At 63.8% G+C, this 19,336-nt stretch overlaps 3 protein-coding genes across 3 annotated transcripts; 1 reads left to right on the top strand and 2 right to left on the bottom strand.

Moving 5' to 3' along the window:
• The first annotated feature begins 402 nt into the window (after positions 1–402).
• CHLRE_09g390282v5 (uncharacterized protein) lies at positions 403–4,738 on the top strand. Its single transcript, XM_043065540.1, has 11 exons — positions 403–440; positions 513–562; positions 633–705; positions 906–1,045; positions 1,215–1,308; positions 1,694–1,844; positions 2,156–2,265; positions 2,547–2,604; positions 2,951–3,153; positions 3,584–3,673; positions 3,956–4,738. Exons 1-11 carry the CDS (start codon positions 435–437, stop codon positions 4,193–4,195), a joined length of 1,215 nt encoding a protein of 404 aa, XP_042921132.1. The 5' UTR covers positions 403–434; the 3' UTR covers positions 4,196–4,738.
• A 2-nt stretch (positions 4,739–4,740) lies between these two features.
• On the bottom strand, positions 4,741–6,055 carry CHLRE_09g390245v5 (uncharacterized protein). The gene has a single exon (XM_043065538.1). The coding sequence runs from the start codon at positions 5,971–5,973 to the stop codon at positions 5,230–5,232; it is 744 nt and encodes a 247-aa protein (XP_042921131.1). The 5' UTR covers positions 5,974–6,055; the 3' UTR covers positions 4,741–5,229.
• Positions 6,056–6,101: 46 nt separating this feature from the next.
• On the bottom strand, positions 6,102–19,322 carry CHLRE_09g390208v5 (uncharacterized protein). Its single transcript, XM_043065537.1, has 28 exons — positions 19,015–19,322; positions 18,784–18,846; positions 18,569–18,580; positions 18,121–18,175; positions 17,678–17,764; positions 17,309–17,440; positions 16,863–16,991; positions 16,516–16,601; positions 16,166–16,308; positions 15,749–15,988; positions 15,486–15,570; positions 14,578–14,707; positions 14,187–14,312; positions 13,754–13,828; positions 13,284–13,592; positions 12,937–13,074; positions 11,964–12,779; positions 11,645–11,762; positions 11,264–11,325; positions 10,895–10,990; positions 10,618–10,695; positions 10,296–10,337; positions 10,057–10,119; positions 9,700–9,858; positions 9,402–9,488; positions 9,020–9,087; positions 8,039–8,907; positions 6,102–7,862 (listed from the first exon to the last, which is right to left on the bottom strand). Exons 1-28 carry the CDS (start codon positions 19,224–19,226, stop codon positions 7,351–7,353), a joined length of 4,992 nt encoding a protein of 1,663 aa, XP_042921130.1. The 5' UTR covers positions 19,227–19,322; the 3' UTR covers positions 6,102–7,350.
• Positions 19,323–19,336: the final 14 nt, after the last annotated feature.

Below are 19,336 nucleotides of genomic sequence, written 5' to 3'. Positions count from 1 at the left end.
AGTCTCTGCATGCTGCGTACGTTCCCTCAATCCCTAGTTCACTGGCCCATGGCCACGCTAGGGTTTGGGCCCTAAGGCAACCGATGGCTGCCGGAAATGCGCCGGCTTCAGGTGCACCCGTGTAACATCCGTGCAAGTGACGTCCCGTGCGGACGCCGGCCGCTCGGGACCTTTGGAGGTACGTCAGGCTTTGGAGGTATGTCAGGAGCTCTAAGCCATGTGTGGAGCTTATAGACGCCGCTTGTGTGGGGCCGGTGGACCCACGACGGTAGATGCAAGGAGTTGAAGCGGGAGGGTGTGGGCTGTGTCTTGTCCCGGGTTTGGCACGCCGGGGGATCCCGCCCAATCCCACCCGAGGTTCTCCACAGCGCCCTCAATCACTCACCTGTCATTAAGTGCAAGTTGTACTCAGGCTACGTGCCACTGCGGGCGTTATGGAGGCGAGTTGCCGCGCACCGCGGGACTGTTGCATTTTGTAGCAAATGCTGAAGCAACGCTGTGAAATTCTGCAGACAAGAGAAGAAAACTTAACGGGCGAGGCGGAGCAAGTCTTGGCGCGAAGGTGCGTGTGCATGCTTCGCCGGTTCGCTTGTTTGCGTGAACATTCCCACTGCATTACCTTGTCATTGCAGTCGAGCGCTCAGTAGCAGGGCGCTTACCTACTGCAATCGAATTGTTGGCGAGAGCGATGCGCTCGCGACCGAGGTGAGTCGACTCGCCTGCTCAGCCCACTGCAACGTGACCGGAAACATGAACATCGCTTCATGTGTAGACCGTTTATGCTATGCGTCTTTCAGCCAGGAGAGGCGCTGCACGCGTGCCTGTGGCACGGCTCCGCACCTCGGCTCACTGGGGCCCACACTGCGAAGTGAACGCATCAAATGTCCCGCTGATGCGCTCTGCAGATCAAGTCTCTGCTGCAGAATATCTCCACGGTGGAGAAGCAGGCAAAGGGCCTGAAGAACCGGGCTGAGGCGGATGCGGTGCTAGCCACGGTTCAGGAGGCGCGGGAGGTGGTGACCGGCATGGGCCCGGGCGGAGACCTGTGAGTAATCTGTGGCGACGCGCCCATGGCAAGACGCTTAGCTGCCACCGCACAACCAGCATATATGTATTGGGCCACGCGAATGGCCCAGCCCTTGTTAGTCATTCTCCTGCCAATCTGTAGGTCACGCGCGCGTGTAACACACCGCCGGCACCTCCCCCTTCCGCAGTCGCAAGTTCTGCAAGCCGCGCAACCCCTGGCTGGTGTCCCTGCTTCTGGGCGACAAGATCAACCTGGTGGCGCTGCGGCGTGACGTCAGCCAGGTGTGGTTTGTGTGTGGGCGGGGAGGGGTGGGGGCCGGAAGGAGGGGTGCATATCATGCGGGGGTTGTGGTTGTGGTGGACGTAGGCCACGGGGAGCGGCTGCAGTGGGAGCCATAGCGCGGTCTGCTGGAACGAGGCTGCAGACGCATCAGGCGCATCGCATCCGGCTAGGGGTTGTGCATGCGATTGGGGACAGGGTACCGCTATCAACCGGGCAGGAGGGCACTTGAGCCCCTGCTTGAGCGCTCACCGGTCCAATAAGGGCCGCGCACGAACGCAAGCTCAGGCCACCAGCCTGTGCCTCCTGCGCCCGCATGTTGCCCAGCTGCCCGCCCAACTGCATGCACACACCTGCACGACGCCTTACTTTCAACTCCTGCTCCAGGGCATCCGCGAGGAGTACCACGCCTTCCGCGACAACGCCGCGCTCATCATGCTGCTGGGGCCGCTGAGCCTGGTGCTGGGCATGAGCTGGGCGGACCGCCACCAGGGCGTGGCGCTGGGCACCGGCACACTCACGCCCTGGCTGCAGACGGGTGCGTGGCGGGTGGGGGGCAGCCGGTGGCGGTGGAGTGCTGCGCGGGAGGGCGTGGGTGCTTGCGTGCGTGGGGAATGGGGGCAAGGACGCTGGGTGCGCAGTGTGCTCGTCTGCGGCGACTCTCCTCGCCCCTTCCTTCTCTCTCTATCTCTCTGCCCTGCCGCTCCTGCGCGCGCTCGCATGCATGCATGCACATACGTGAACAGTTTCCTTTCGATTTCAACACATACATGAACAGTGTCGACCCCTTCCCCTTGTGCTCTTTAACACATGCACACACATACCGCACGCGTGCGCACGCACTCATAGGTGTGCAGCTGTACCTGGCCTGGCTGTCGTACTTCTACCTGGCCATGGCGCTGCGGGAGAACGTGCTGTACGTCAACGGCAGCCGCATCCGGGCCTGGTGGATGCAGCACGTGAGTGGATGGGGCAGGGCGGCAAGGCGGGGCTGGCAGGGCGGGCTGGCGGTCCTTGCTCACATGGGCGACTTGCTGGCGTCAGCCATCTAGCTGGGCGGGTCAGCGGGTACACAGGTACAAATCGCGCATGGCACAACATTTGCGTCTTGTTGCAAGGCTAGACGAGCCCCGTCGGCGTAGCGGCATCCCAGTTGCTGGTCAGTGTGCGCGAGAGGGGTCGCTTGTGCCGTTGTGGCTCCGTGCGTCATCCGCTCATGCTCCTGACTTGCCTCCCGCAGCACTACTGGTCGGCGGTGGCGTCACTGGGCATGCTGGGACTGCCCATCAACAGCCAGGGTAGGTGGAGTGTGGCGCGCAAAGGCAGGCAGGAGAGGAGATGATACCTTGGAGCAATGGATCTTGGTCGTGCAGAGGGAGCATAGTTATTCTGGAGGTATTGCCGCTCTGCATGCCGTGCCTGGCGCCCTTGCGCCCAGACGCAGCTGTAGCCGTACTACACGCCACCTCCTCACACCTCCTCCCGGCTTCTACCATCCGGCCCATGCCGCCCCACACTTCATCCCACCCCTTCCCAGCTCATCCCTACCCCTTGCCCAGTACTGACCTCCCCCACCCGCGCCCTTCTTTGCCATTTGAACCCGCCCCGCCCGCCCGCCCGCGCAACCCCCAACCCCACCCGCAGCCGTGCACGTGTTCTTCCGCTCCTTCCTGGTGTGGAGCGTGTGCCAGGCCATCGTCATGTTCGTGCAGAACCGCTACCAGCGCCGCCGCATGTACACGCGCATCGCGCTGGGCCGCAACACTTCCATGGACGTGGTGGCGGGCGAGAGCAGCGGCAGCAGCGGACAGCTGCTGCTGCTGTACCCCATGCTGTACACGTTGCAGGTGGGGGCGCTGGTGGGGGGTTGCAGGTGGGGGCGCTTGTGGGGGATGCAGGTGGGGGGCGCACGTGGGGGGTGCTGGTGGGGAGTGGGCTTGTCGCGGCGGCAGAGCCGTGGTTCAGCGCACAGGGCAGGAGCTTGGACTGGGAGTGGGGTGGCCGGATGGGACGCCGGCAGCTGGGTGAGTGTCGTCACGACCAGTTGCCACGAGCGACACCCCAGCGCTGGAGGGCGCTGACAAGTCGCGTGCGATTTGCCTCGGCATGGCCTTTCCCGCTGGCAGCACGCTCCCTATCTCTCATGTGCATACTCCCCCAGTCATTACCCGTCACCACATCCCCCAGAACCAAATCTCCGCCTTTTTGCTGCATATGCGTGTGTTGAACAACGAAACGGAAACGCCTGTGCGTGTGTGTCGCTCGCTGTGTCTGCAGGTGGCACAGTTCGCCATCGGAGCGGGCGTGGCGTGGCGCACCTACCAGGCCTGGCTCAGCCCCGAGGGATGGCTGGAGAACGAGGCGCAGGTGGGCGGGTGGGTGGGCGGGTGGGCGGAAGGCAGTGGCAAGGACACAGGCTAGGGACACAGGCTAGGGTGGTGCGGCTGCCCACTCCGCTCCGCGGTACTCACGGTACTGGGCCACGGCCGCTGCAGGCGTAGGGTGGGTGGGTAACATGAACGCAGCTGTTCTGGTGTTGCTGCCCTACCGGCGTTGCGGCGCCCGTCCCACAATCCCGCTGTGCAACCGCACCTGTGCGCTCCCGAATCCCACCCTTCATCCTGCCGCACCCGCCCCGCCGCCGCACAGGGTTCGGACCTGCGCGGCATGCGCGGCGTGTGCCTGGTGGGCGCCACATTCGCCTACATGGCCTATCGCAATTTCGTCACAACGCTGGTCACACAAATGGAGAAAAGCGGCCGCGGCGGTCGCAGCCGCTCGTCAAAGGGCGGCAGCAGCTCCCGGCGGCCAGGTGGCAGCAGCAGTACCAGCAGCAGCGCGGCGCCGGCCGCCGCCGCTGCGGCAGGCGCGAAAGGCAAGGCTACTTGAATTGGTGTGGTAATGCTGCGGCTGTAGGCAGAAGTGGCGGGGCAGGCGATGGCAGCCGGCGGTGGCAACCGGTGATGAGGCGGTGCGGAGCACGCGCCGTACCCGTGCGTCAAACGCGAGGGAATGTCTTGAGACGAGTGGCGGGCTTGTGTCTGGCCTGGAGGTGTGGTATGCTGGGTGTGCCAGGGTGCTGCCACGCTTCCTGGCAGGTGCGCAGCAACGACTGGAGCGGTAGGCCGGTAGCTGCCGCGGAAGAGACATGTTGCGTCGGGCGTTGCGGCTCACTTGGCAAGCAGGAGTAGATTCGGCAGATTGGCAGGTTTTGCCTGTCTGCTCACAGTCAGCTCGTGTGTGTCCGCTTGGCATGACGAAGACAATGGCGCAGGTTGTTGCATGGCTGGAGTCTGTCCGATAAGGGCTGGGTTGCTGAGAGCATGTTGCCGTTAATGCGCCAGCTGGGCACATATACAAGGAGGCTGAGACTCCTGAGAGTACGCACCAACACATGGTGCAACGCACTGACGAAATTGCAAGACTCCGTGTGCAACCTTAAAAGCTTTCAAGAGTTGGCAGAAATCACTGGCGTGTCTGCAAACGGTCGCCGCATGGTCTTTCGTCTGCGCCTTGCTCGCGATCTGGCTATTGCCCGCCGTCCACACCATGCAACAAAAGCATTAACCCGCCGCGCAGCAGACCCACACAACACAGATGCCCCCACAGCCAACTACCATCTTGAGTGCACATGTGCTCACTGCAGCTCTGACCCAGCGCTGCTTGGGCACTGGTCCTCATAAAGCCCCACAGCCGCCGTCCCTGAGGCGCATGTGCTCATGCCAGCCACTTCCCCAGCCCCAGCTCAGGGCCCCATCCGCCAGGAACTCCCAAACATAACACGGCTGCCGTCAATGCTGTGTGCACGCTTCCGCTGCGCCAGGTGGCCTTGCCGCCACAGTAGCGTGTTCCAACAGCCGCCATGTCCACACTCACACTCACACTGCGCTGTCGTCTCTCGCTCTACGCCACACCGACATCTGTTAAGCCGCCGCTTTCTGCCCCGCGCCCGCAGCTGCCGCCGCCTCCGCCTCCGCCTGCTTCGCCGCCAGGAACAGCAGCAGCGGCGCCGACTGGCCGTCCAATATGGAGCTGATGCCAGCGTCTCCCACGTTGACCGCCGACACCAGGCCGGCCGGCACCGACTCCAGCTGCGCTATCAATTCGCCGTACACGGCCTTGTCGTCAAGCTCGCTCCAGCGCGCCAGGTCAGCCAGACGGATTCGTTGGCCGTGGAAGAAGCCGGCGAGCGGGGCCACCGGAAATTTCTTTGAGAGCTCCAGGCTGGCTTTGATGATGGCCGCGAGCGTGCGCTGAGGCGGCTGCTTGCGAGGGGGCGCGTCTGCGGTCGTGGGTGCTGAGGTGCTGGCGACGACGTCCATCAGCCGGTCTGCCAGCCGAACTGACACGCTGCCGGTGCCCATGCTGGCGCTGCTCTCCGCCTGCTCCTTCGTCCTCAGCTCCCAGCCCACGAGCACATTGGTGGCTTGGAGGAAGGCCGACACATCGGCACGCCCCGTCGCGGTCGCAAGCCTGTTCTTCACCCGGAAGCTGATCGGTGTCGCGTTGAGTCCATCTGGAGACTCTGTAACTTGTGCTTTAAGCGAGTCCTCTAATTGTGCGGCTTTGACGTTGCCGATGCACTGGAAAACGATAGTCAGCGGGCTATTGGACAGGGCGTCGTGCAGCTTAATGCCTTGCGCATGTGCCTTGACTCTTCGCAACATCCCAATGTTTATTGGGCTACGGTCTCTCTAGCAGTGGTGATTGCTAAACTTGAGGGGTCGTTGCTGCACTCTGTGCTGCTAAAAGCCTAAATGTTGTTCCATGCCATACATCACGAGCAACAAAATTTGTGTTTATGGCCGAATAACAACAGTCGCACATGCGCAGGTCAGGGTGCATGGATGCCACCGGGTCCATGCGTGTCCCTTGTCCTCCAACCCGGACACCCACCAGCGATACCGTACGCTAACCACCCACCCAACCAACAGTATTGCCATTATGAGTATGCTAGTCGCCCTGACGCTGCACTGTACTGAGGTTCACGTGCCACGCAGGGGAGGGGAGAAGCGCACACCTTGAGATGAACCCGCGCGAGGCGCATTCTCCTCTCACTTTCAACCGCTCTGCCCGTGATCAAGACTAGATAGCTTTGCGCTCCACCACACTTGCCCATGACATGGTGTGCGGATGCCAATAAGAGTCCGTCAGGAGGCAGTTGCCACGCTCCTTCCGCAGTGTCGGCAATCCACCAGACTGATCAGAGTGTCCTTCAAGCTGCCTACTTCTGGCAAGTACACACCCTGGCCAAACGCCCCACAACTTCACTTGCATGGCCTCCGAGCGAGCCGCCTGCGTTGGTCACCTGCCCATGCATGGCCGGCACACCCATGCATGGCCGGCGCAGAGCCTGCGCATCGAACTGCTCCAACCCATAAGAAATTCGTGCGCTAGTGCTGACCACAGTTGACCACTCCCCGACTAAACAACTGAAACAAGGCAGAGCGCCATAATGTCCGCATAGAAAGAGTAAGAGGGTCATTAACACCCCGCCCTGCAGCCCGCGCCAATGGCATGCCGCGAGCGCGTCCGCACTTCTCCTCCTGACTGAACAAGATATGTGGTTGCCTGTCACAAGGGAAAAGTGGACTGCGCCCACACCGCGTCTCTAGCCTGAGGCCGCAAGCGTCTACCTCATCTCGCGGACATAGCCGGGGTCAGTTCATGCAGGCACTGCCCGTCTTGCATCCAGCCACGTCCCGCTGTCAAGCATAAGCACAGCAGGCAACAAACGAAACAGCCACAACACTCCTCACTGCTGCGGCCTACCACATACTGCGCCAAGCCCTGCCGACGCACAGTAAAGAGTCAAGAACACGTTTATGTACACGGTGCGTTAACCCACCGAAACACAGCCACATACACAAACCTTGCTGTGACAGCTCACACGATGCGCCTTTTTTGCTGTCGTTCCGGCTTGGCCGCTGCCCTGGCCCGACGTCATTTGCCTGGCCCCCCAGCCCGCGTTGGTCACGTACCCATGCATTCCCAGCGCAAAACCAGCGCACTCAGCTGCTTTAACCCATGGGGAAGCTTATGTTCTAATGCTGAACACTCTCTGGCTGCATGTCGGACGCGCCAACACCGTCCGCCCCGTGGCCGTTGCCCGCCTCCTGGCATGAGTCGGCCGCACTGGAACCGGTACTGCCGCGTTGGTCTTGCAGAGTGCTGCTGACGGCTGTGGCGGCAGCCACAGCGGCGGACGCCACCACGCCCCCGAGCTCCATCACCGCTGCTGCAGCCTGCGCCGCCGCGCCGCTCGCGCCGCCGCCAGCCCCAATGCTCGCATCGGGACCACCATTTTCAACGTAAACGGTTCCCGTCTCCTTCACTACCCACTCCCCAGGGCCCTGTTCATCGCCAAGAAGGTCGCCCTCAGCGGCTAGCGGCGGCGACGCCGCAGCGACAGGGCCTGATGTTGCTTCCGTTACAGCTTCTGCAGGCGCGGCACCCGCCGCCATGGTCGCAGCCTCACTGCTGCCCGTCGCCTCCAGCGCTGCCATCATCGCCCGGTGCTGTGCCTCCGCCTCCTGCGCCTCGGGAGTGTCCGCACCTGGCATGGCACGTGCAAGGCAATGCGTTACGTATCGCCTTGGACGCATACGCTAAACTTGGCGAAAATTGACATTTCTTCAGCGCACAAGGCTGCTTGCATCGATCACTATGTGCTGCCCCTTTTCAGCACCTCTTCCCAGTTACATCACCATCAACTGCAACACACAACCTCACCCGCCATGACGCAGATGGGCGTGACGATGCCCTCCCGAGCTGACACCCAGATGGCGGGCTGGCGTGACTCCCCGTACTCAGGCACCTCGTCCTCCTCCGACGATGAGCCCACGACAACGCCCAGCGCAAGCGCCTGCGCGTCGGCGGCAACCGAGTCCGCCACCGCAGCCACAGCGGCTGCAGCCGCCGCGGCGGCGGATGCCGCGGCCGCGGCTGTGGGCACCACCGGCACCGTTGGCTGCGGCTGCCCGTTGGCGGCAGCACCAGCCCAGCCAAGGCCTGCCGCTGGGCTGTTGCTGGCCGCGGCAACAGTCATGGCGGGAGCCAGCGGCCCGTACGCCTCCCGGCCCTCCCCAGCGGAGTCTGATGAGTCTGAACCGCTTCGGCGGCCTCCCTCGCTGCCCACCTCCGCTGCAGCTGCATTCAGCGCCCCGGCGGCGCCAGCAAGCGTCGTCGCCGCTGACGCCGCGGCGGTCGCGGCCACGGCGGCAGCCACCGCGCCCATGCTGGCAACCGTCGCCGTCGCCTTTGACGCCACCGCACTCACCGGCGCCGTCAGGTCGGTCATCACCTCTGCGATTCCGCCGCTGCTCGCGCTCCAGCCATCGGCGCCTACTGCCGGCGCATTGCCCATGGCCGCTGCAATGCCTGCGGCAGCCGGCACCGGGCCAGCCGCACCCGCTGCGGGCGGTGCTGGGGACCTGCTTGCTGCTGCTTCCACCGCAGCCGCGCCTGCATTGCTGCGGCTGTTGTGGCTTGCGGTGGCAGTGGTGGGTGCGGCCGCGACATCCTTTCGGTGCAGCACGAGGAACTTGGTCAGGCAGTTGCCACGGTTCCACACGCGCAGAGCGGTGCGCGCCGTGAGGCCCCTGCATGGTGTGTCACGCAAAGATGATGGTGACTGCTCTTGCGGGCACACGAAGCCCTGCCTTAAATTCTTATGTTGATGACGAAGTAAAACGCGGGACTATTCTTACACACCTCGGGTTAATGACGGTTGTCAGCGGCTCGTCCACCGAGGTGGGCAGCAGGTAGTAGCCGACCAGGACCTGGGGGCGTGCGCGTGCGTGCGTGCGTACTAGTGAGCACGAAGGGAAAGCGTCCAACAACATGTTGCGTTAGAGAGCACCGGCAGGAAACACTCAGGACTGTGTACCAACATGCGTGTGTGTGTGTGTGTGTGTGTGTGTGTGTGTGTGTGTGTGCCCTTGTGTGCGGGTATGCAACATGAGCACACAACACTGCTGGCAGCCGAGGGAACCTGCTCAAGGTGCCTCCGTCAAAGATGTCTCGCCAGCAGCCCTTCTGCATCCAACGCGGACGCGCCCGCCACATCTTGACGCATTCGCAATGCCCACCGCACCTTGCGCTGCGCCTGTGCCCGGCGCTGCAGCTCCAGGAATGAAAGCCGCTCGCCCACACCCGCCAGCTCCAACGCGTCCAAAATCGCCTGCGTAGGGTTGGGCGGCGGCGCCGCTGTGTAAAGGCCCCGCACGCGTCTATCCACGCAACGGCCGGTCTCACACATTTGCGCCATCGTCCAATAGACACGCCGGCCAGGGTCCCGCCGGCCTTGCCATTGGCAGCCCGTCGTCAAAGCACACACATACACATTTGTTTATGCTTGCTTACACATGCAAGTAATGTGCATGTTTACGCACCAAGTCCACTGGGGAGCCGAAGGCGGCGAAGGCCGACAGGTTGGCTGGGTTGACTGCCGACAGCACCAGCAGCTTCGCCGCGAATGAGGCAAAATTCATGGAAATGCCCAGCGGCAGGCGGCACCGGTCTTCGAAGCGAGTCATGCCAGTGCTGGCCACCTGTTATGCGTTGTGGCGAGAAAAAATGGCGAGATGGGGCGGGTGCAAGCCGTGGCGCCGGCGACATGGCGGTGGCAGCAAACCTGCCTCTAGCACACTCGTGATGGCGGTGCTGCATGTGCGCCATTGCACGCGCGCACACAGACGTACCGCCATCCTTTGATGCAATAGCAGTTACGTATGCACGCGCTCGCGCACCTTCTGGCACACGATGTTGATGGTGGGCCGGCCCGAGTCCTCCAGCAATTTGCGGATGTTGAGCTGCGAGTCGACGGGCGCGCACACGGGTGCGGGGTGATGAGGGATGGGGGCAGTGACGCGTGCACCGGTACCGTAATGGAGTGGCAAGGCACTAGGGAAATAGATGAGAAGTCTATGTGCAGGCGCGTGGCAGCAGGCGTGCCCTGGGGCGGCTGCGCAGGGCCACGTGCACGCACCTGCACCATCATCACCATGGAGTCGAGGCGAAGCATGTCAATCTGCATTGAGCAGGAAGCAGGATAGGTGTGGCCTGTCAAATGACAGGCAGCCGTGTAGCCGCGTTACTGCACATGCAGCAGCATGAGCACATTGCCAGGTGCGGTTTGTGCGCTCTTCCTCCCCTCCCGCCCACCCGCGCGCAGCCCCGGCCCAATTCCCTCGGCCTGAAGTGCACAACCGCCACCATCCCGCCTTCACAGCCCGCCCTCCCAACCGCTCCCAGCCGCTCCGCTACGCCCTGCCCCGCCCCGGCCCCACCGCACCGCCCTGCCGCCGCACCTGCACCAGCCTGTCCACTCCGTTGTTGGCGTTCTCATCCGGGTCCACCCAGCGCTCGTCACAAATCACCAGAGCCGCCTGAGATGAAAGGGAAAAGCATAGAGAAACACAAAGGCCCCATTTTGAATGCAAGCAGACGTGTGCGGCGGCCACAGGCCCCAGCCATCGCCATGTGCGCTGAGAACCACGTGGTCGTGACAGTACGCACGTCGCACTGCCGCGAGGCGCATTGGCAGCAGGCGGGCTTGCACTTGCAGCTAACCCTGCGCCCACGAACCTTGATGCTGGTCATGTCGACGCGGGCTGCCATCTGCGCCCGCTGCAGCGGGTCCGCGGGCAGGTGCGTGACGCGGATATTGGAGATCTTGACCGTCTGCACGTGCATGTGTGTTCAAGGAGAGAGATAACAAGTGCATGTGTGTTCGGAAAAGCACAAACCAGGGGTCGGTGTGTGTGTGTGTGGGGGGGGGCGGGTGGGGGTTGCGCGCCCCAGCCATACGCAATGGCCATACCGTACGCGTCATGCGGGCAGGACACATGAGCGCATGCCAGCTGATGAGCGCGTGCCAGCTGAATGAGCCGCACATGCCTTATGGCCTCGCTCTTCTCCACCCTCCACCCCCACCCAGCAGCCACACCCACGCACCTTGAGCGCCTCGCCCAGACTGGCGGCGGGGTCGTGGTCGTTGAGCAGCAGCACCTCGCTGCCTGCGACCGTGCCAGTGGCAGCAGGAGCGGCAGCAGAAGTGGCATCAGCAGGTGCTGCTGAAAGCACCAGCAGTAGCAGGCAGGCAGGCCACACAAGGAAACACACGAAGCCTTCTGATTGTTCCGAACGTTTCAAGCCTGCTTGAGTGACCATGGCGGCACGAGTGCCGTAGACCCTTTGCTGCCGCGCCTGTCTGGTGCCGCAGACAGTCGCGCGCTGTCTCACTCCACGGACAGGAGCTTGCGGTGGAGGCGCGCAGACGCGCGTTACGCGCACACAACACACTTTCACGCAAACACAACACACAGTCGACCGCACCCTTGGGCAGTGCTGAGCTGCCGTGGTCCAGCTCCCTCAGCAGTGTGGTCATGAAGCGCGTCTCGCCCCAGCCGCACAGCAGGATCCGCTCAGCCCGGTTGTCCACCATCAAGTACTCCTGCGCCGCGTGTCGCAAACGCCCGCACACACACACATACTCACATGCGCACACACAGTCTGCGTTTCCCCTATCTCGTGTTTCCTAACACATACTCATATATGCACATACATGTGCAACGAAGTTAAGCGCGCGCGCCTACACTTCCTAGACACGCACAAGCACCAACGGCCCCCGCCTGCCCCGCCGTCTCCCACGCACCATGGGCACCAGGTACTGCAGCAGCGTGAAGGCGCCGGTGCTGTCGGAGCTGGACAGCCCCACAGAGCTCAGCGCCGGGCCGCCCGCCACTCGCGCTGCGGCGCTGCTAGCGGCGGCCGCAGTGGCGGCGGCAGCCGAGGAGGTCGCCGCAGCGCCTGCCGACGGTAATGCAGCAGCACCAGCACCAGCACCAGCACCAGCCGGTGCGGTCCTGCCGTTGCTGCGATCATTCGTGGCAACCGCGGAGACGCCCGCCGTTCGAGACGCCGCTGCCGCCCGCTCGCTACTCCTGCTCCTGCTGCGGCCGTTGGCGCTGGCGGGGGCGGCGGTGCCGCGCAGTGCGGCTGCCACTGCCCGGGCCCGGCCCTCGCTCCAGACACTTGCCATGTTGGTCAGCACGCCGTCATCGCGCACCGCGTCCTCCGCCGTCTCCCCACTGTTGTACGACGCACGGCCGCCCGCATTCACACCCGCACCAGCTAGGCTGCTGCTGCTGCTGCTGCTGCTGCTGCTGCTGCCACGGCCGCTTCGGCTTGCACCGTTGGTGCCATTGCCGCCGCCATTGCCGTTAGCGGCGCTGCTCGCTCCTCCGGCGGCGGCAGCGGCTTCATGAGCTCCCGGCGGCGTGGACTTGGCGACTGCCGTGATGTCCCCTGCGTCAATGGTCATGATCGCGCCGCCGTCCAGGCTGCTGGCGGCGGCGTCCACGCGCACGCCGGCGGCGGCGGCGGCCTCGGCGGCGGCGGTCACGCTGTCCAAGTCGACCGTACCGTCGTCGTTGATGCGTATGGTCGTGAAGTCGTCTGAGGCAAAGGCCTGAAGCAATGCGGTGGGATTGAATGGCGGTGGGTGGCGTTGCGCGGGAGCACAGCAACGGGCTGTTGCACGCGTGCTGGCTGCGACAGCCCGATGACCGGCGCGCTGTGTGTGCGAGCTCTGGGAGCAAGCCAGGGCATGGGTTCACAGCACTCACCCGCCACATGTCCCGGTCAATGTCGTCCTCGCTGGCGCTGTCCAGCTGAGTTGCCCGGGACACCGTGGGGCCCCGAGACCCGCCGCTGCCGGCGGGGTGCCGCGTGGCAGCGGCCGCGGTGGCGACATCCGTCGCGGCCTGTTGGGGCAGTGGCGGCCGTGCAGGGCGGCCGTGGTCAGTCACGGAACGGGGCATTGGGTTTGTTGCCGTCCTTCCACGTTCCCGCACGCCCCGATGCGCGCGCCTTGAGCGATGTTGATGCTAGCTTGGCGGCACATGGAAAGTGTGGGTAGCATGATAGACCATGGTGGCTGCTCACTACCCTTACCAAGCCCTCTCGTACCCACCTGCTGCTTGCCAGCGCTTGGCACCGGCAACGCGCCCATCAACACCTGCAGCGTTGCCGGCGACAGCGCAGGGGCGGCGTGGCGGGCGCGGCCGCGGCCACCGGCCTTTGGCGCCAACCTCCGTGCCGTGACCGCACCCGCCTCGATGCCAAACGCTGCTCCCGATAAGTCCCCTGCGCCGGCTGCTCCAGCTGCTGCTCCCGCGGGAGCAGCGCCGCCGGCGGTGTGAGGGCCCAAATTGCAGGCCTGCTGGTTGGCAGCGGCCGCCCAGGCCTGTGCCTCCTCCATTGACGGCGTTCCCGGCACCACCTGTTGCGACGTGAGTCCACCGCGGCACGCAGTTGTTGTGGCTCGAATCAGCACCACCCCTTCTTCGTATCCATGCACTCCAAACCAGCACCGCATACAGTACATTCGTGCTATACAAGGGGCTAATTATCTAGCTTTATGTGCGCCACCTGTGCACGCACCTGTGGCAGGGGCCTGAAGCCCGGGAAGGAGACGTCCGTGGGCCGCAGCAGCACCACGTCCTCGTCCGCGGACAGCTGCGTGTGAGTCACAGCGGAGGCAGGCACATGAGCAAGGGTCCACACGCACGCACCGCACGGGCAGTACGCATGTGTGGTCGCATGCACGTGCGTGCGCACGTGACGAACGCACAAGTGGGAAAGGGTTGGTGTGGCCGCCGGGAGGCAGCAGTGCTTGGTGGAGTATGCAGGAGATCAGGGTATGGGAGCGAAAGGGTTGTAGGCTGTAGCCGGCGGCAGAAACGGTACCGGTTGACGACTCGGGCTCTGTCACCAACCGTGCGTCCTCGTATACTGGACGCAGCGCAGACGACGCTGCGGGGCCCTGAGCAGCATGCACATGGGCACCCGCAGTGGGGCAGCCGCGTTGACATACCTTGTGTTTGGGGCTGACGCTGAAGGAGGCTTTGCGCGTGATGCGATTGACAGTGCCCAGCACGATCGCTGAGTCAAACCGAAACGGGACTTCACTGAACTCCAGTCCAGTCAGCTCGGGGAAACTCTGCACATGGGGGAGGGGAAAGTTGCGCGGCAGGCGCAGGCCTCAGGCATGCGGGTTTACCATATCTGCGATCGAGTTCTCTGGGATGCGACGAACCCAAGCTGGGGCCGCACGAAGGAGCCAGGGCCAAGATAGACAAAACTGAGTCGACGCCGCCGAAAAACGAGAATGCAAGCAGGCCTGGCACTCTGGCACCACCCTCAGCAGAGCAATGTACACGTTTCCTCAGTGGATGACCTGTGCACGTGGGGGCTGCCGGCCGCACCTGCACGTACAGGCATGACGCGGGCGTCTCGAAGGACATGATCTGCTGGCTGATGGTGGACACAACCGGATTCTGAAGCAGCTTGGCGATACGCCGCGCGTTCAGCTGCGCCGTGGGCACCGCCAAAACCCTGGGGCACCAGCGCATGTCGGGTAGGGGGCAGGAGTGCAGGTCGGGCAGGGGGCAGGAGCGCATGTCGGGTAGGGGGCAGGAGCGCAGGTCAGTCAGGGGGCAGGAGCGCAGGTTGGGCAGGGGGCAGGGGTACAGGTACAGGGCAGTCAGGCGGTCAGGGGGGCGGTGGGGAGCGGGCGGCGACCGCCGCATGTGGTACGGCAGATGGGTGACAGCACGGTGGCTGAGAGCTGGGTGCATAGCACGTCTGCTTACGGCAGTGTCGCCTTACTCCCCGCAGCGCATGAACGCACGTTTTGAGTCACGTGGATGCATCAAGAGCACACGTGCATGCCTACTAGCACAAACACACAGAGCGCAGTCGCACATGCACAAGGATACACACACAGACACCCGCTCGAGCACACACACACACACACACACACACACACACACACACACACACACACACATACACACACACACACTACGACTACGACCAGCGGGCGGGAATCTGGGAATTAGGCGTGCTGAGTAAACGTTGTTTAGCGCGCCCAGGGTGCGGAGCATGGACGCATACAGGTGCATCGCGGGGTCAGGCCGAATGGTCGCCCGTGGGGTTCCAGGCTTATCGCGGGTAACTGGGTAAGTATGACTACCTGGGTCACGACAGTCACGCGACGCTCGGTAAAATGGTGGGTATCGGTAAGTAACTCCGTCCCGTTATTGGGCGGGCTTTCGTTTCGTTTTTTTTAACACACACACACACACACACACACACACACACACGCACGCACCTGCTGGAGCACGAGTAGTACAGCATGGCCATGGCGTTGCCGGTCAGCAGCTCCACCACAATGGGGCTGCGCGGCCGCGGCGCAGCTGCGGCAGGGAATATCGGGTCATCTAGCTTACTGGCGGCCTATTACAGGTGAAAGAGAGCGAGGTAAGCGCTCCAAGTCAGGCTCTACTTTGTGTGCCGACCGCCAGCTCTCAGCGGGCCTTCCCCTACTTATCCAGGCTTACTGTCCCTGGCTGCAACGGGGGGGCCCATGCGCACCTGCTCCGCTGCTGCTGGCACCCGCTGATTTGCCCGTGCCGCCTGTCCCGCTTGCGCCCCGCAAGCCCAGGCCGATCGCCTGCAGTGCGCCGCCGGCGAGGCCGAGGTTGTCGGACCACGTGGAGCCGCCTCCGCCGCCACCGCCGGCCGACGTTGGCACGGCGGCGTCTGCCGGCGGCGTTGGCGGCTCCAGCTCATCGAGCAGGATAGCGCACCGGATGGACTGCGCGTCCGCCTCATCTGTGGACCACACGCGGATGCGGGGATTGCAGCTGGCACACAAGCGCGCGCGTGCCACGTGCATGCGCGAAGTCACCGCCAGGCCCCCGCCCAGATGTACGCGTGCAGTGCCAGCCCCATGGATGTCCCACGTGCCAAACCAGCAGCGCGCCCGCACGCAAGCAAGCAAGCACGCACCTGGCGGGCGGCTCTGGTCCGCGATGATGACGGTGGTGGCGGCGGTGTGTGCGGACACGGCGCGCAGGTCGTCGGGCACCAGGGGGCTGCCGGAGCGGAACACGAAGCGCGTGCCGTGCCGATCCGCCGGCGGCAGCGAGCGCCTGGCGGTGACGGACGAGGGCAACGGCGGTGTGGCTTAGTGCCACCACGGCCCCGTGTTTTGGCAAAGCACAACTGCAGCTGTGTTTATAGGCTTGTGGAATGCAAACACACGTGCAAACACACACCAGTAAGGCACCCGGAACACGTCCTGGGCCAGGGTGGGACTTTCCCCAACCCTTCCCAGCAGGTGGCGGCCTCCTACGTACCTGAGTGTTGCCTCCATCTCCAGCTTGGGCCGCTGGCTCAGCACCACCACCACCGTGCCGCCGTCGCAACGATACGCCTGGCACAACTGGGTGGGCGGAGAGGTTGGGGAGGGTCAGAGGGCGCACTGGGGGCACCGGGGGCGCAGCGGGGCGCGGCGTGTCGTGGCCAGCCAGTGGCGCGGTGTCACGGTGCACGGGTGATTGCGGTCACCGCGCTTTCTTGTTTTAAACAGCACTGCGGGCGTAAGCGGCATGGCTCACGCACGCCTATCGCACGCACCCATGCCCGAACACACACCGATTTTCCATCATGGTGCCCTCTCTAGCACTCGACACACGGCACGCACCTGGAACAGCACCTTGGTCAGCACCTCGAAGTCGCGCTGCCCCGCACACCACGCCAGCACCAGCACGTGCCCGTCCTCGTACACCTCACCGCCGCGCCGCACGTTCTCGTCAAACACCTCGAACACCACCTGATAGGCCACAGGACACAGCAACACCAAGACTTGTACGACAGTGCCGGCGGATGCAAAGCCGCAGCAAGCACGCTTGACTCGTGGCCGCCAAAGGGCAGCCACCATGCCGGAACAGCAGGCACTTGCAACGCAGGCGCGACCCACATGCCCCACGCCGCCACCGTTTCTGCAACTGCCCTTGCCTCCGCCTCGTCACGATGCACCGCACACCTCCCACCTGGACACCACCCGCCCTACCCCCGTTTGAGGTTGGAGTTGACTACCCCACCGCACTCGCCAGGGGCCGCCACCTGCCCGCCCAGTCACCCACGCACCTGCTCCACCAGCGCCAGCACCAGCGCGAATGCCGCCAGCCCCAGCGCCGCCACACCCACACTGAACACCTGCGCCGTGAACTGGGTCGGGCTGGCGGGCGGCAGGTCCTGGCTGAGGCTGAGCGCCAGAATCTGTGTGTGGGAGTTGGATGGGTGGGGTTGGGGGCCAAAATGAGAATCGTTGCGGGGCGTATTCACTGGCCCCTAGGCATGCCACAATGCGCCCGCTCATAGGTGCCGGCGCTGGAGGCAGGTCCGGGCCCTAATGCCGGGCCCTGTGACGCCTACGGCCGCTGCTGCGAAACCGCTCCTCAGCGCCCGCCGCACTGCGGCCGGGTGAAGGTGAGTCCACACCACGAGCACACCCACCTCGTAAAGGTCCATCCAGAATCCATCCGGGCCGTCCGCAGACACTTCCTCAAGCAGCAGGGGCTTGATCAGCGTGCCCGACAGGATCTGTGAGGGGTGGGATTGTGGGAACGTAAGGATCACGTGCAGCTCCATTGGGCACGGCCGGGTGGACTGTGGCACGTGCCGCAACACGTGCCATGTAGCGCCTTGCCTCAATCCCGACAGCGCCAGGCCGCGGCGCGCGGCAGTGGTCACGGCATGTCAGACGCCGCGGCCAGCCGGGACGAGCCGGGGCCGGGCGCAGGCAGCTGCACCCCCGACACCGGCAGGCGGGTACCCTAGGCTGGATGGGCGGCCCTCTGCGCACGCCGCGACCCCTGTCGTCGCAGCGCCACCCTCTCGTCTCTGGCTCTTCACTCGTTCCACCCAACACGCCCATGCGCACCCCAGGGCGCACGCACCAGGAATGCGAAGAAGGCCACGAACAGCACCAGATCGTTGGTGGTGTCCTGGCGCCTGCAGGGATGGGGTGCAGGGAGGAGGTGCTACGTGAGGTAGCGGGTCCTTCATGCTGCACGGGAGGCAGCAGGGCGCAAGGGTCCGACCCACATCGCGGCCTCGGGCCACACTCAACCCCGCGCAGGCCACATCACGCTACAAATACATAGTTTGCACGTGCGCGTCGTAAATCAAGATGTATCAAGGGTCGTGCCACTCGTGTGTTGGTTAAAGTCACTCAGCTATTTGCGTGTGTGTAGCCCTGCGTCTCCATGTGCACCCTACCTCTGGAAATAATAACGACTACATACCCAACAGAAACCCCTCCCGGCCTCCCATGCTGAAAGCTATCCGGCCACGCCCGCAGCGACATTCCATACTCCACCCGCGCACACCGAGCTGCCGACTTACCAGTTGTAGTATCTGTGGGGAGAGTCCACCAAGTGCAAGGAGGAGCGGCAGGCGGCAGCAATCAGGTCAACATCGTGTGCAAGGGTGGCCTAATGTCGGTATGAACGCACCTGGTGTATCACACAAACGGTAACAAAGACGTTGGCAGTGACAGGTAGCGCGGCAAGCAGGCTTATCTACCCAGATAAACAATACCCCGGTTGCCTGCAACCTACTGGTATGATGTCTCGCCCCATAGCCTGTCCCAGTTGCCAAGGCCGAAGTTGATGAGACCGCGCCTGCGCATAGCACCGGGGTGGTTGGGTCGTGTAAACAGAAAGCTGCGAGGTCATGCTGCACGAGCCCCAAGTAGGCATGGGGCTATCTAATTTCCTCAGACTTGGTTGTCCTGTGTACCCAGGGACCGCAGCTGTGCTGCCGCAACTTCCCGCCCGGCCTGCCCCTACCGGCGTGCAGGAGGCACACTCGTTCCCCAACGGGCGTCGTCTGGCCGCCGCCGCCAGTTATTACCGCCATCTGTAGCTGCTACCTGAACAGTTCGCTGTGGCCGCCGTAGCCCTGGCCTCAGCTGCGGTCGACCTGTGTCGATGAAGCGTGTGGAGCCTTGTCGCACACGTCGAGGCGTGCGAGGCCACGCTAGCGCTACGTCTTGCGCCATAAGACGCTGCTAATAATGCAACATTGCGTCGCGCGTGTTGAGGACGAGTGGACAATAAAGAAAGCGTCCCGAGAAAAGTCAGGGAGGCCCCCTTTATGATGAGCCTGTCT

The sequence above is a fragment of the Chlamydomonas reinhardtii genome, chromosome 9 (genome assembly GCF_000002595.2).
Source record: "Chlamydomonas reinhardtii strain CC-503 cw92 mt+ chromosome 9, whole genome shotgun sequence".
Classification (NCBI taxonomy): Eukaryota; Viridiplantae; Chlorophyta; class Chlorophyceae; order Chlamydomonadales; family Chlamydomonadaceae; genus Chlamydomonas; species Chlamydomonas reinhardtii.
Note: the sequence above shows the minus strand (reverse complement) of the source record. Positions and strands in the feature narration are given on the sequence as shown.

Excerpts from the sequence above, each read along its gene's own strand:
- CHLRE_09g390282v5 (XM_043065540.1), top strand. Across the intron at positions 1,046-1,214 it reads ATGGGCCCGGGCGGAGACCT|TCGCAAGTTCTGCAAGCCGC; the intron begins GTGAGTAATCTG and ends CCCCTTCCGCAG. Across the intron at positions 3,674-3,955 it reads GGCTGGAGAACGAGGCGCAG|GGTTCGGACCTGCGCGGCAT; the intron begins GTGGGCGGGTGG and ends GCCGCCGCACAG.
- CHLRE_09g390245v5 (XM_043065538.1), bottom strand. The coding sequence starts at position 5,973 with ATGTTGCGAAGAGTCAAGGCACATGCGCAAGGCATTAAGCTGCACGAC.
- CHLRE_09g390208v5 (XM_043065537.1), bottom strand. The coding sequence starts at position 19,226 with ATGGCGCAAGACGTAGCGCTAGCGTGGCCTCGCACGCCTCGACGTGTG. Across the intron at positions 13,075-13,283 it reads CAAGCGCTGGCAAGCAGCAG|GCCGCGACGGATGTCGCCAC; the intron begins GTGGGTACGAGA and ends CTGCCCCAACAG. Across the intron at positions 11,763-11,963 it reads TGCAGTACCTGGTGCCCATG|GAGTACTTGATGGTGGACAA; the intron begins GTGCGTGGGAGA and ends CACGCGGCGCAG.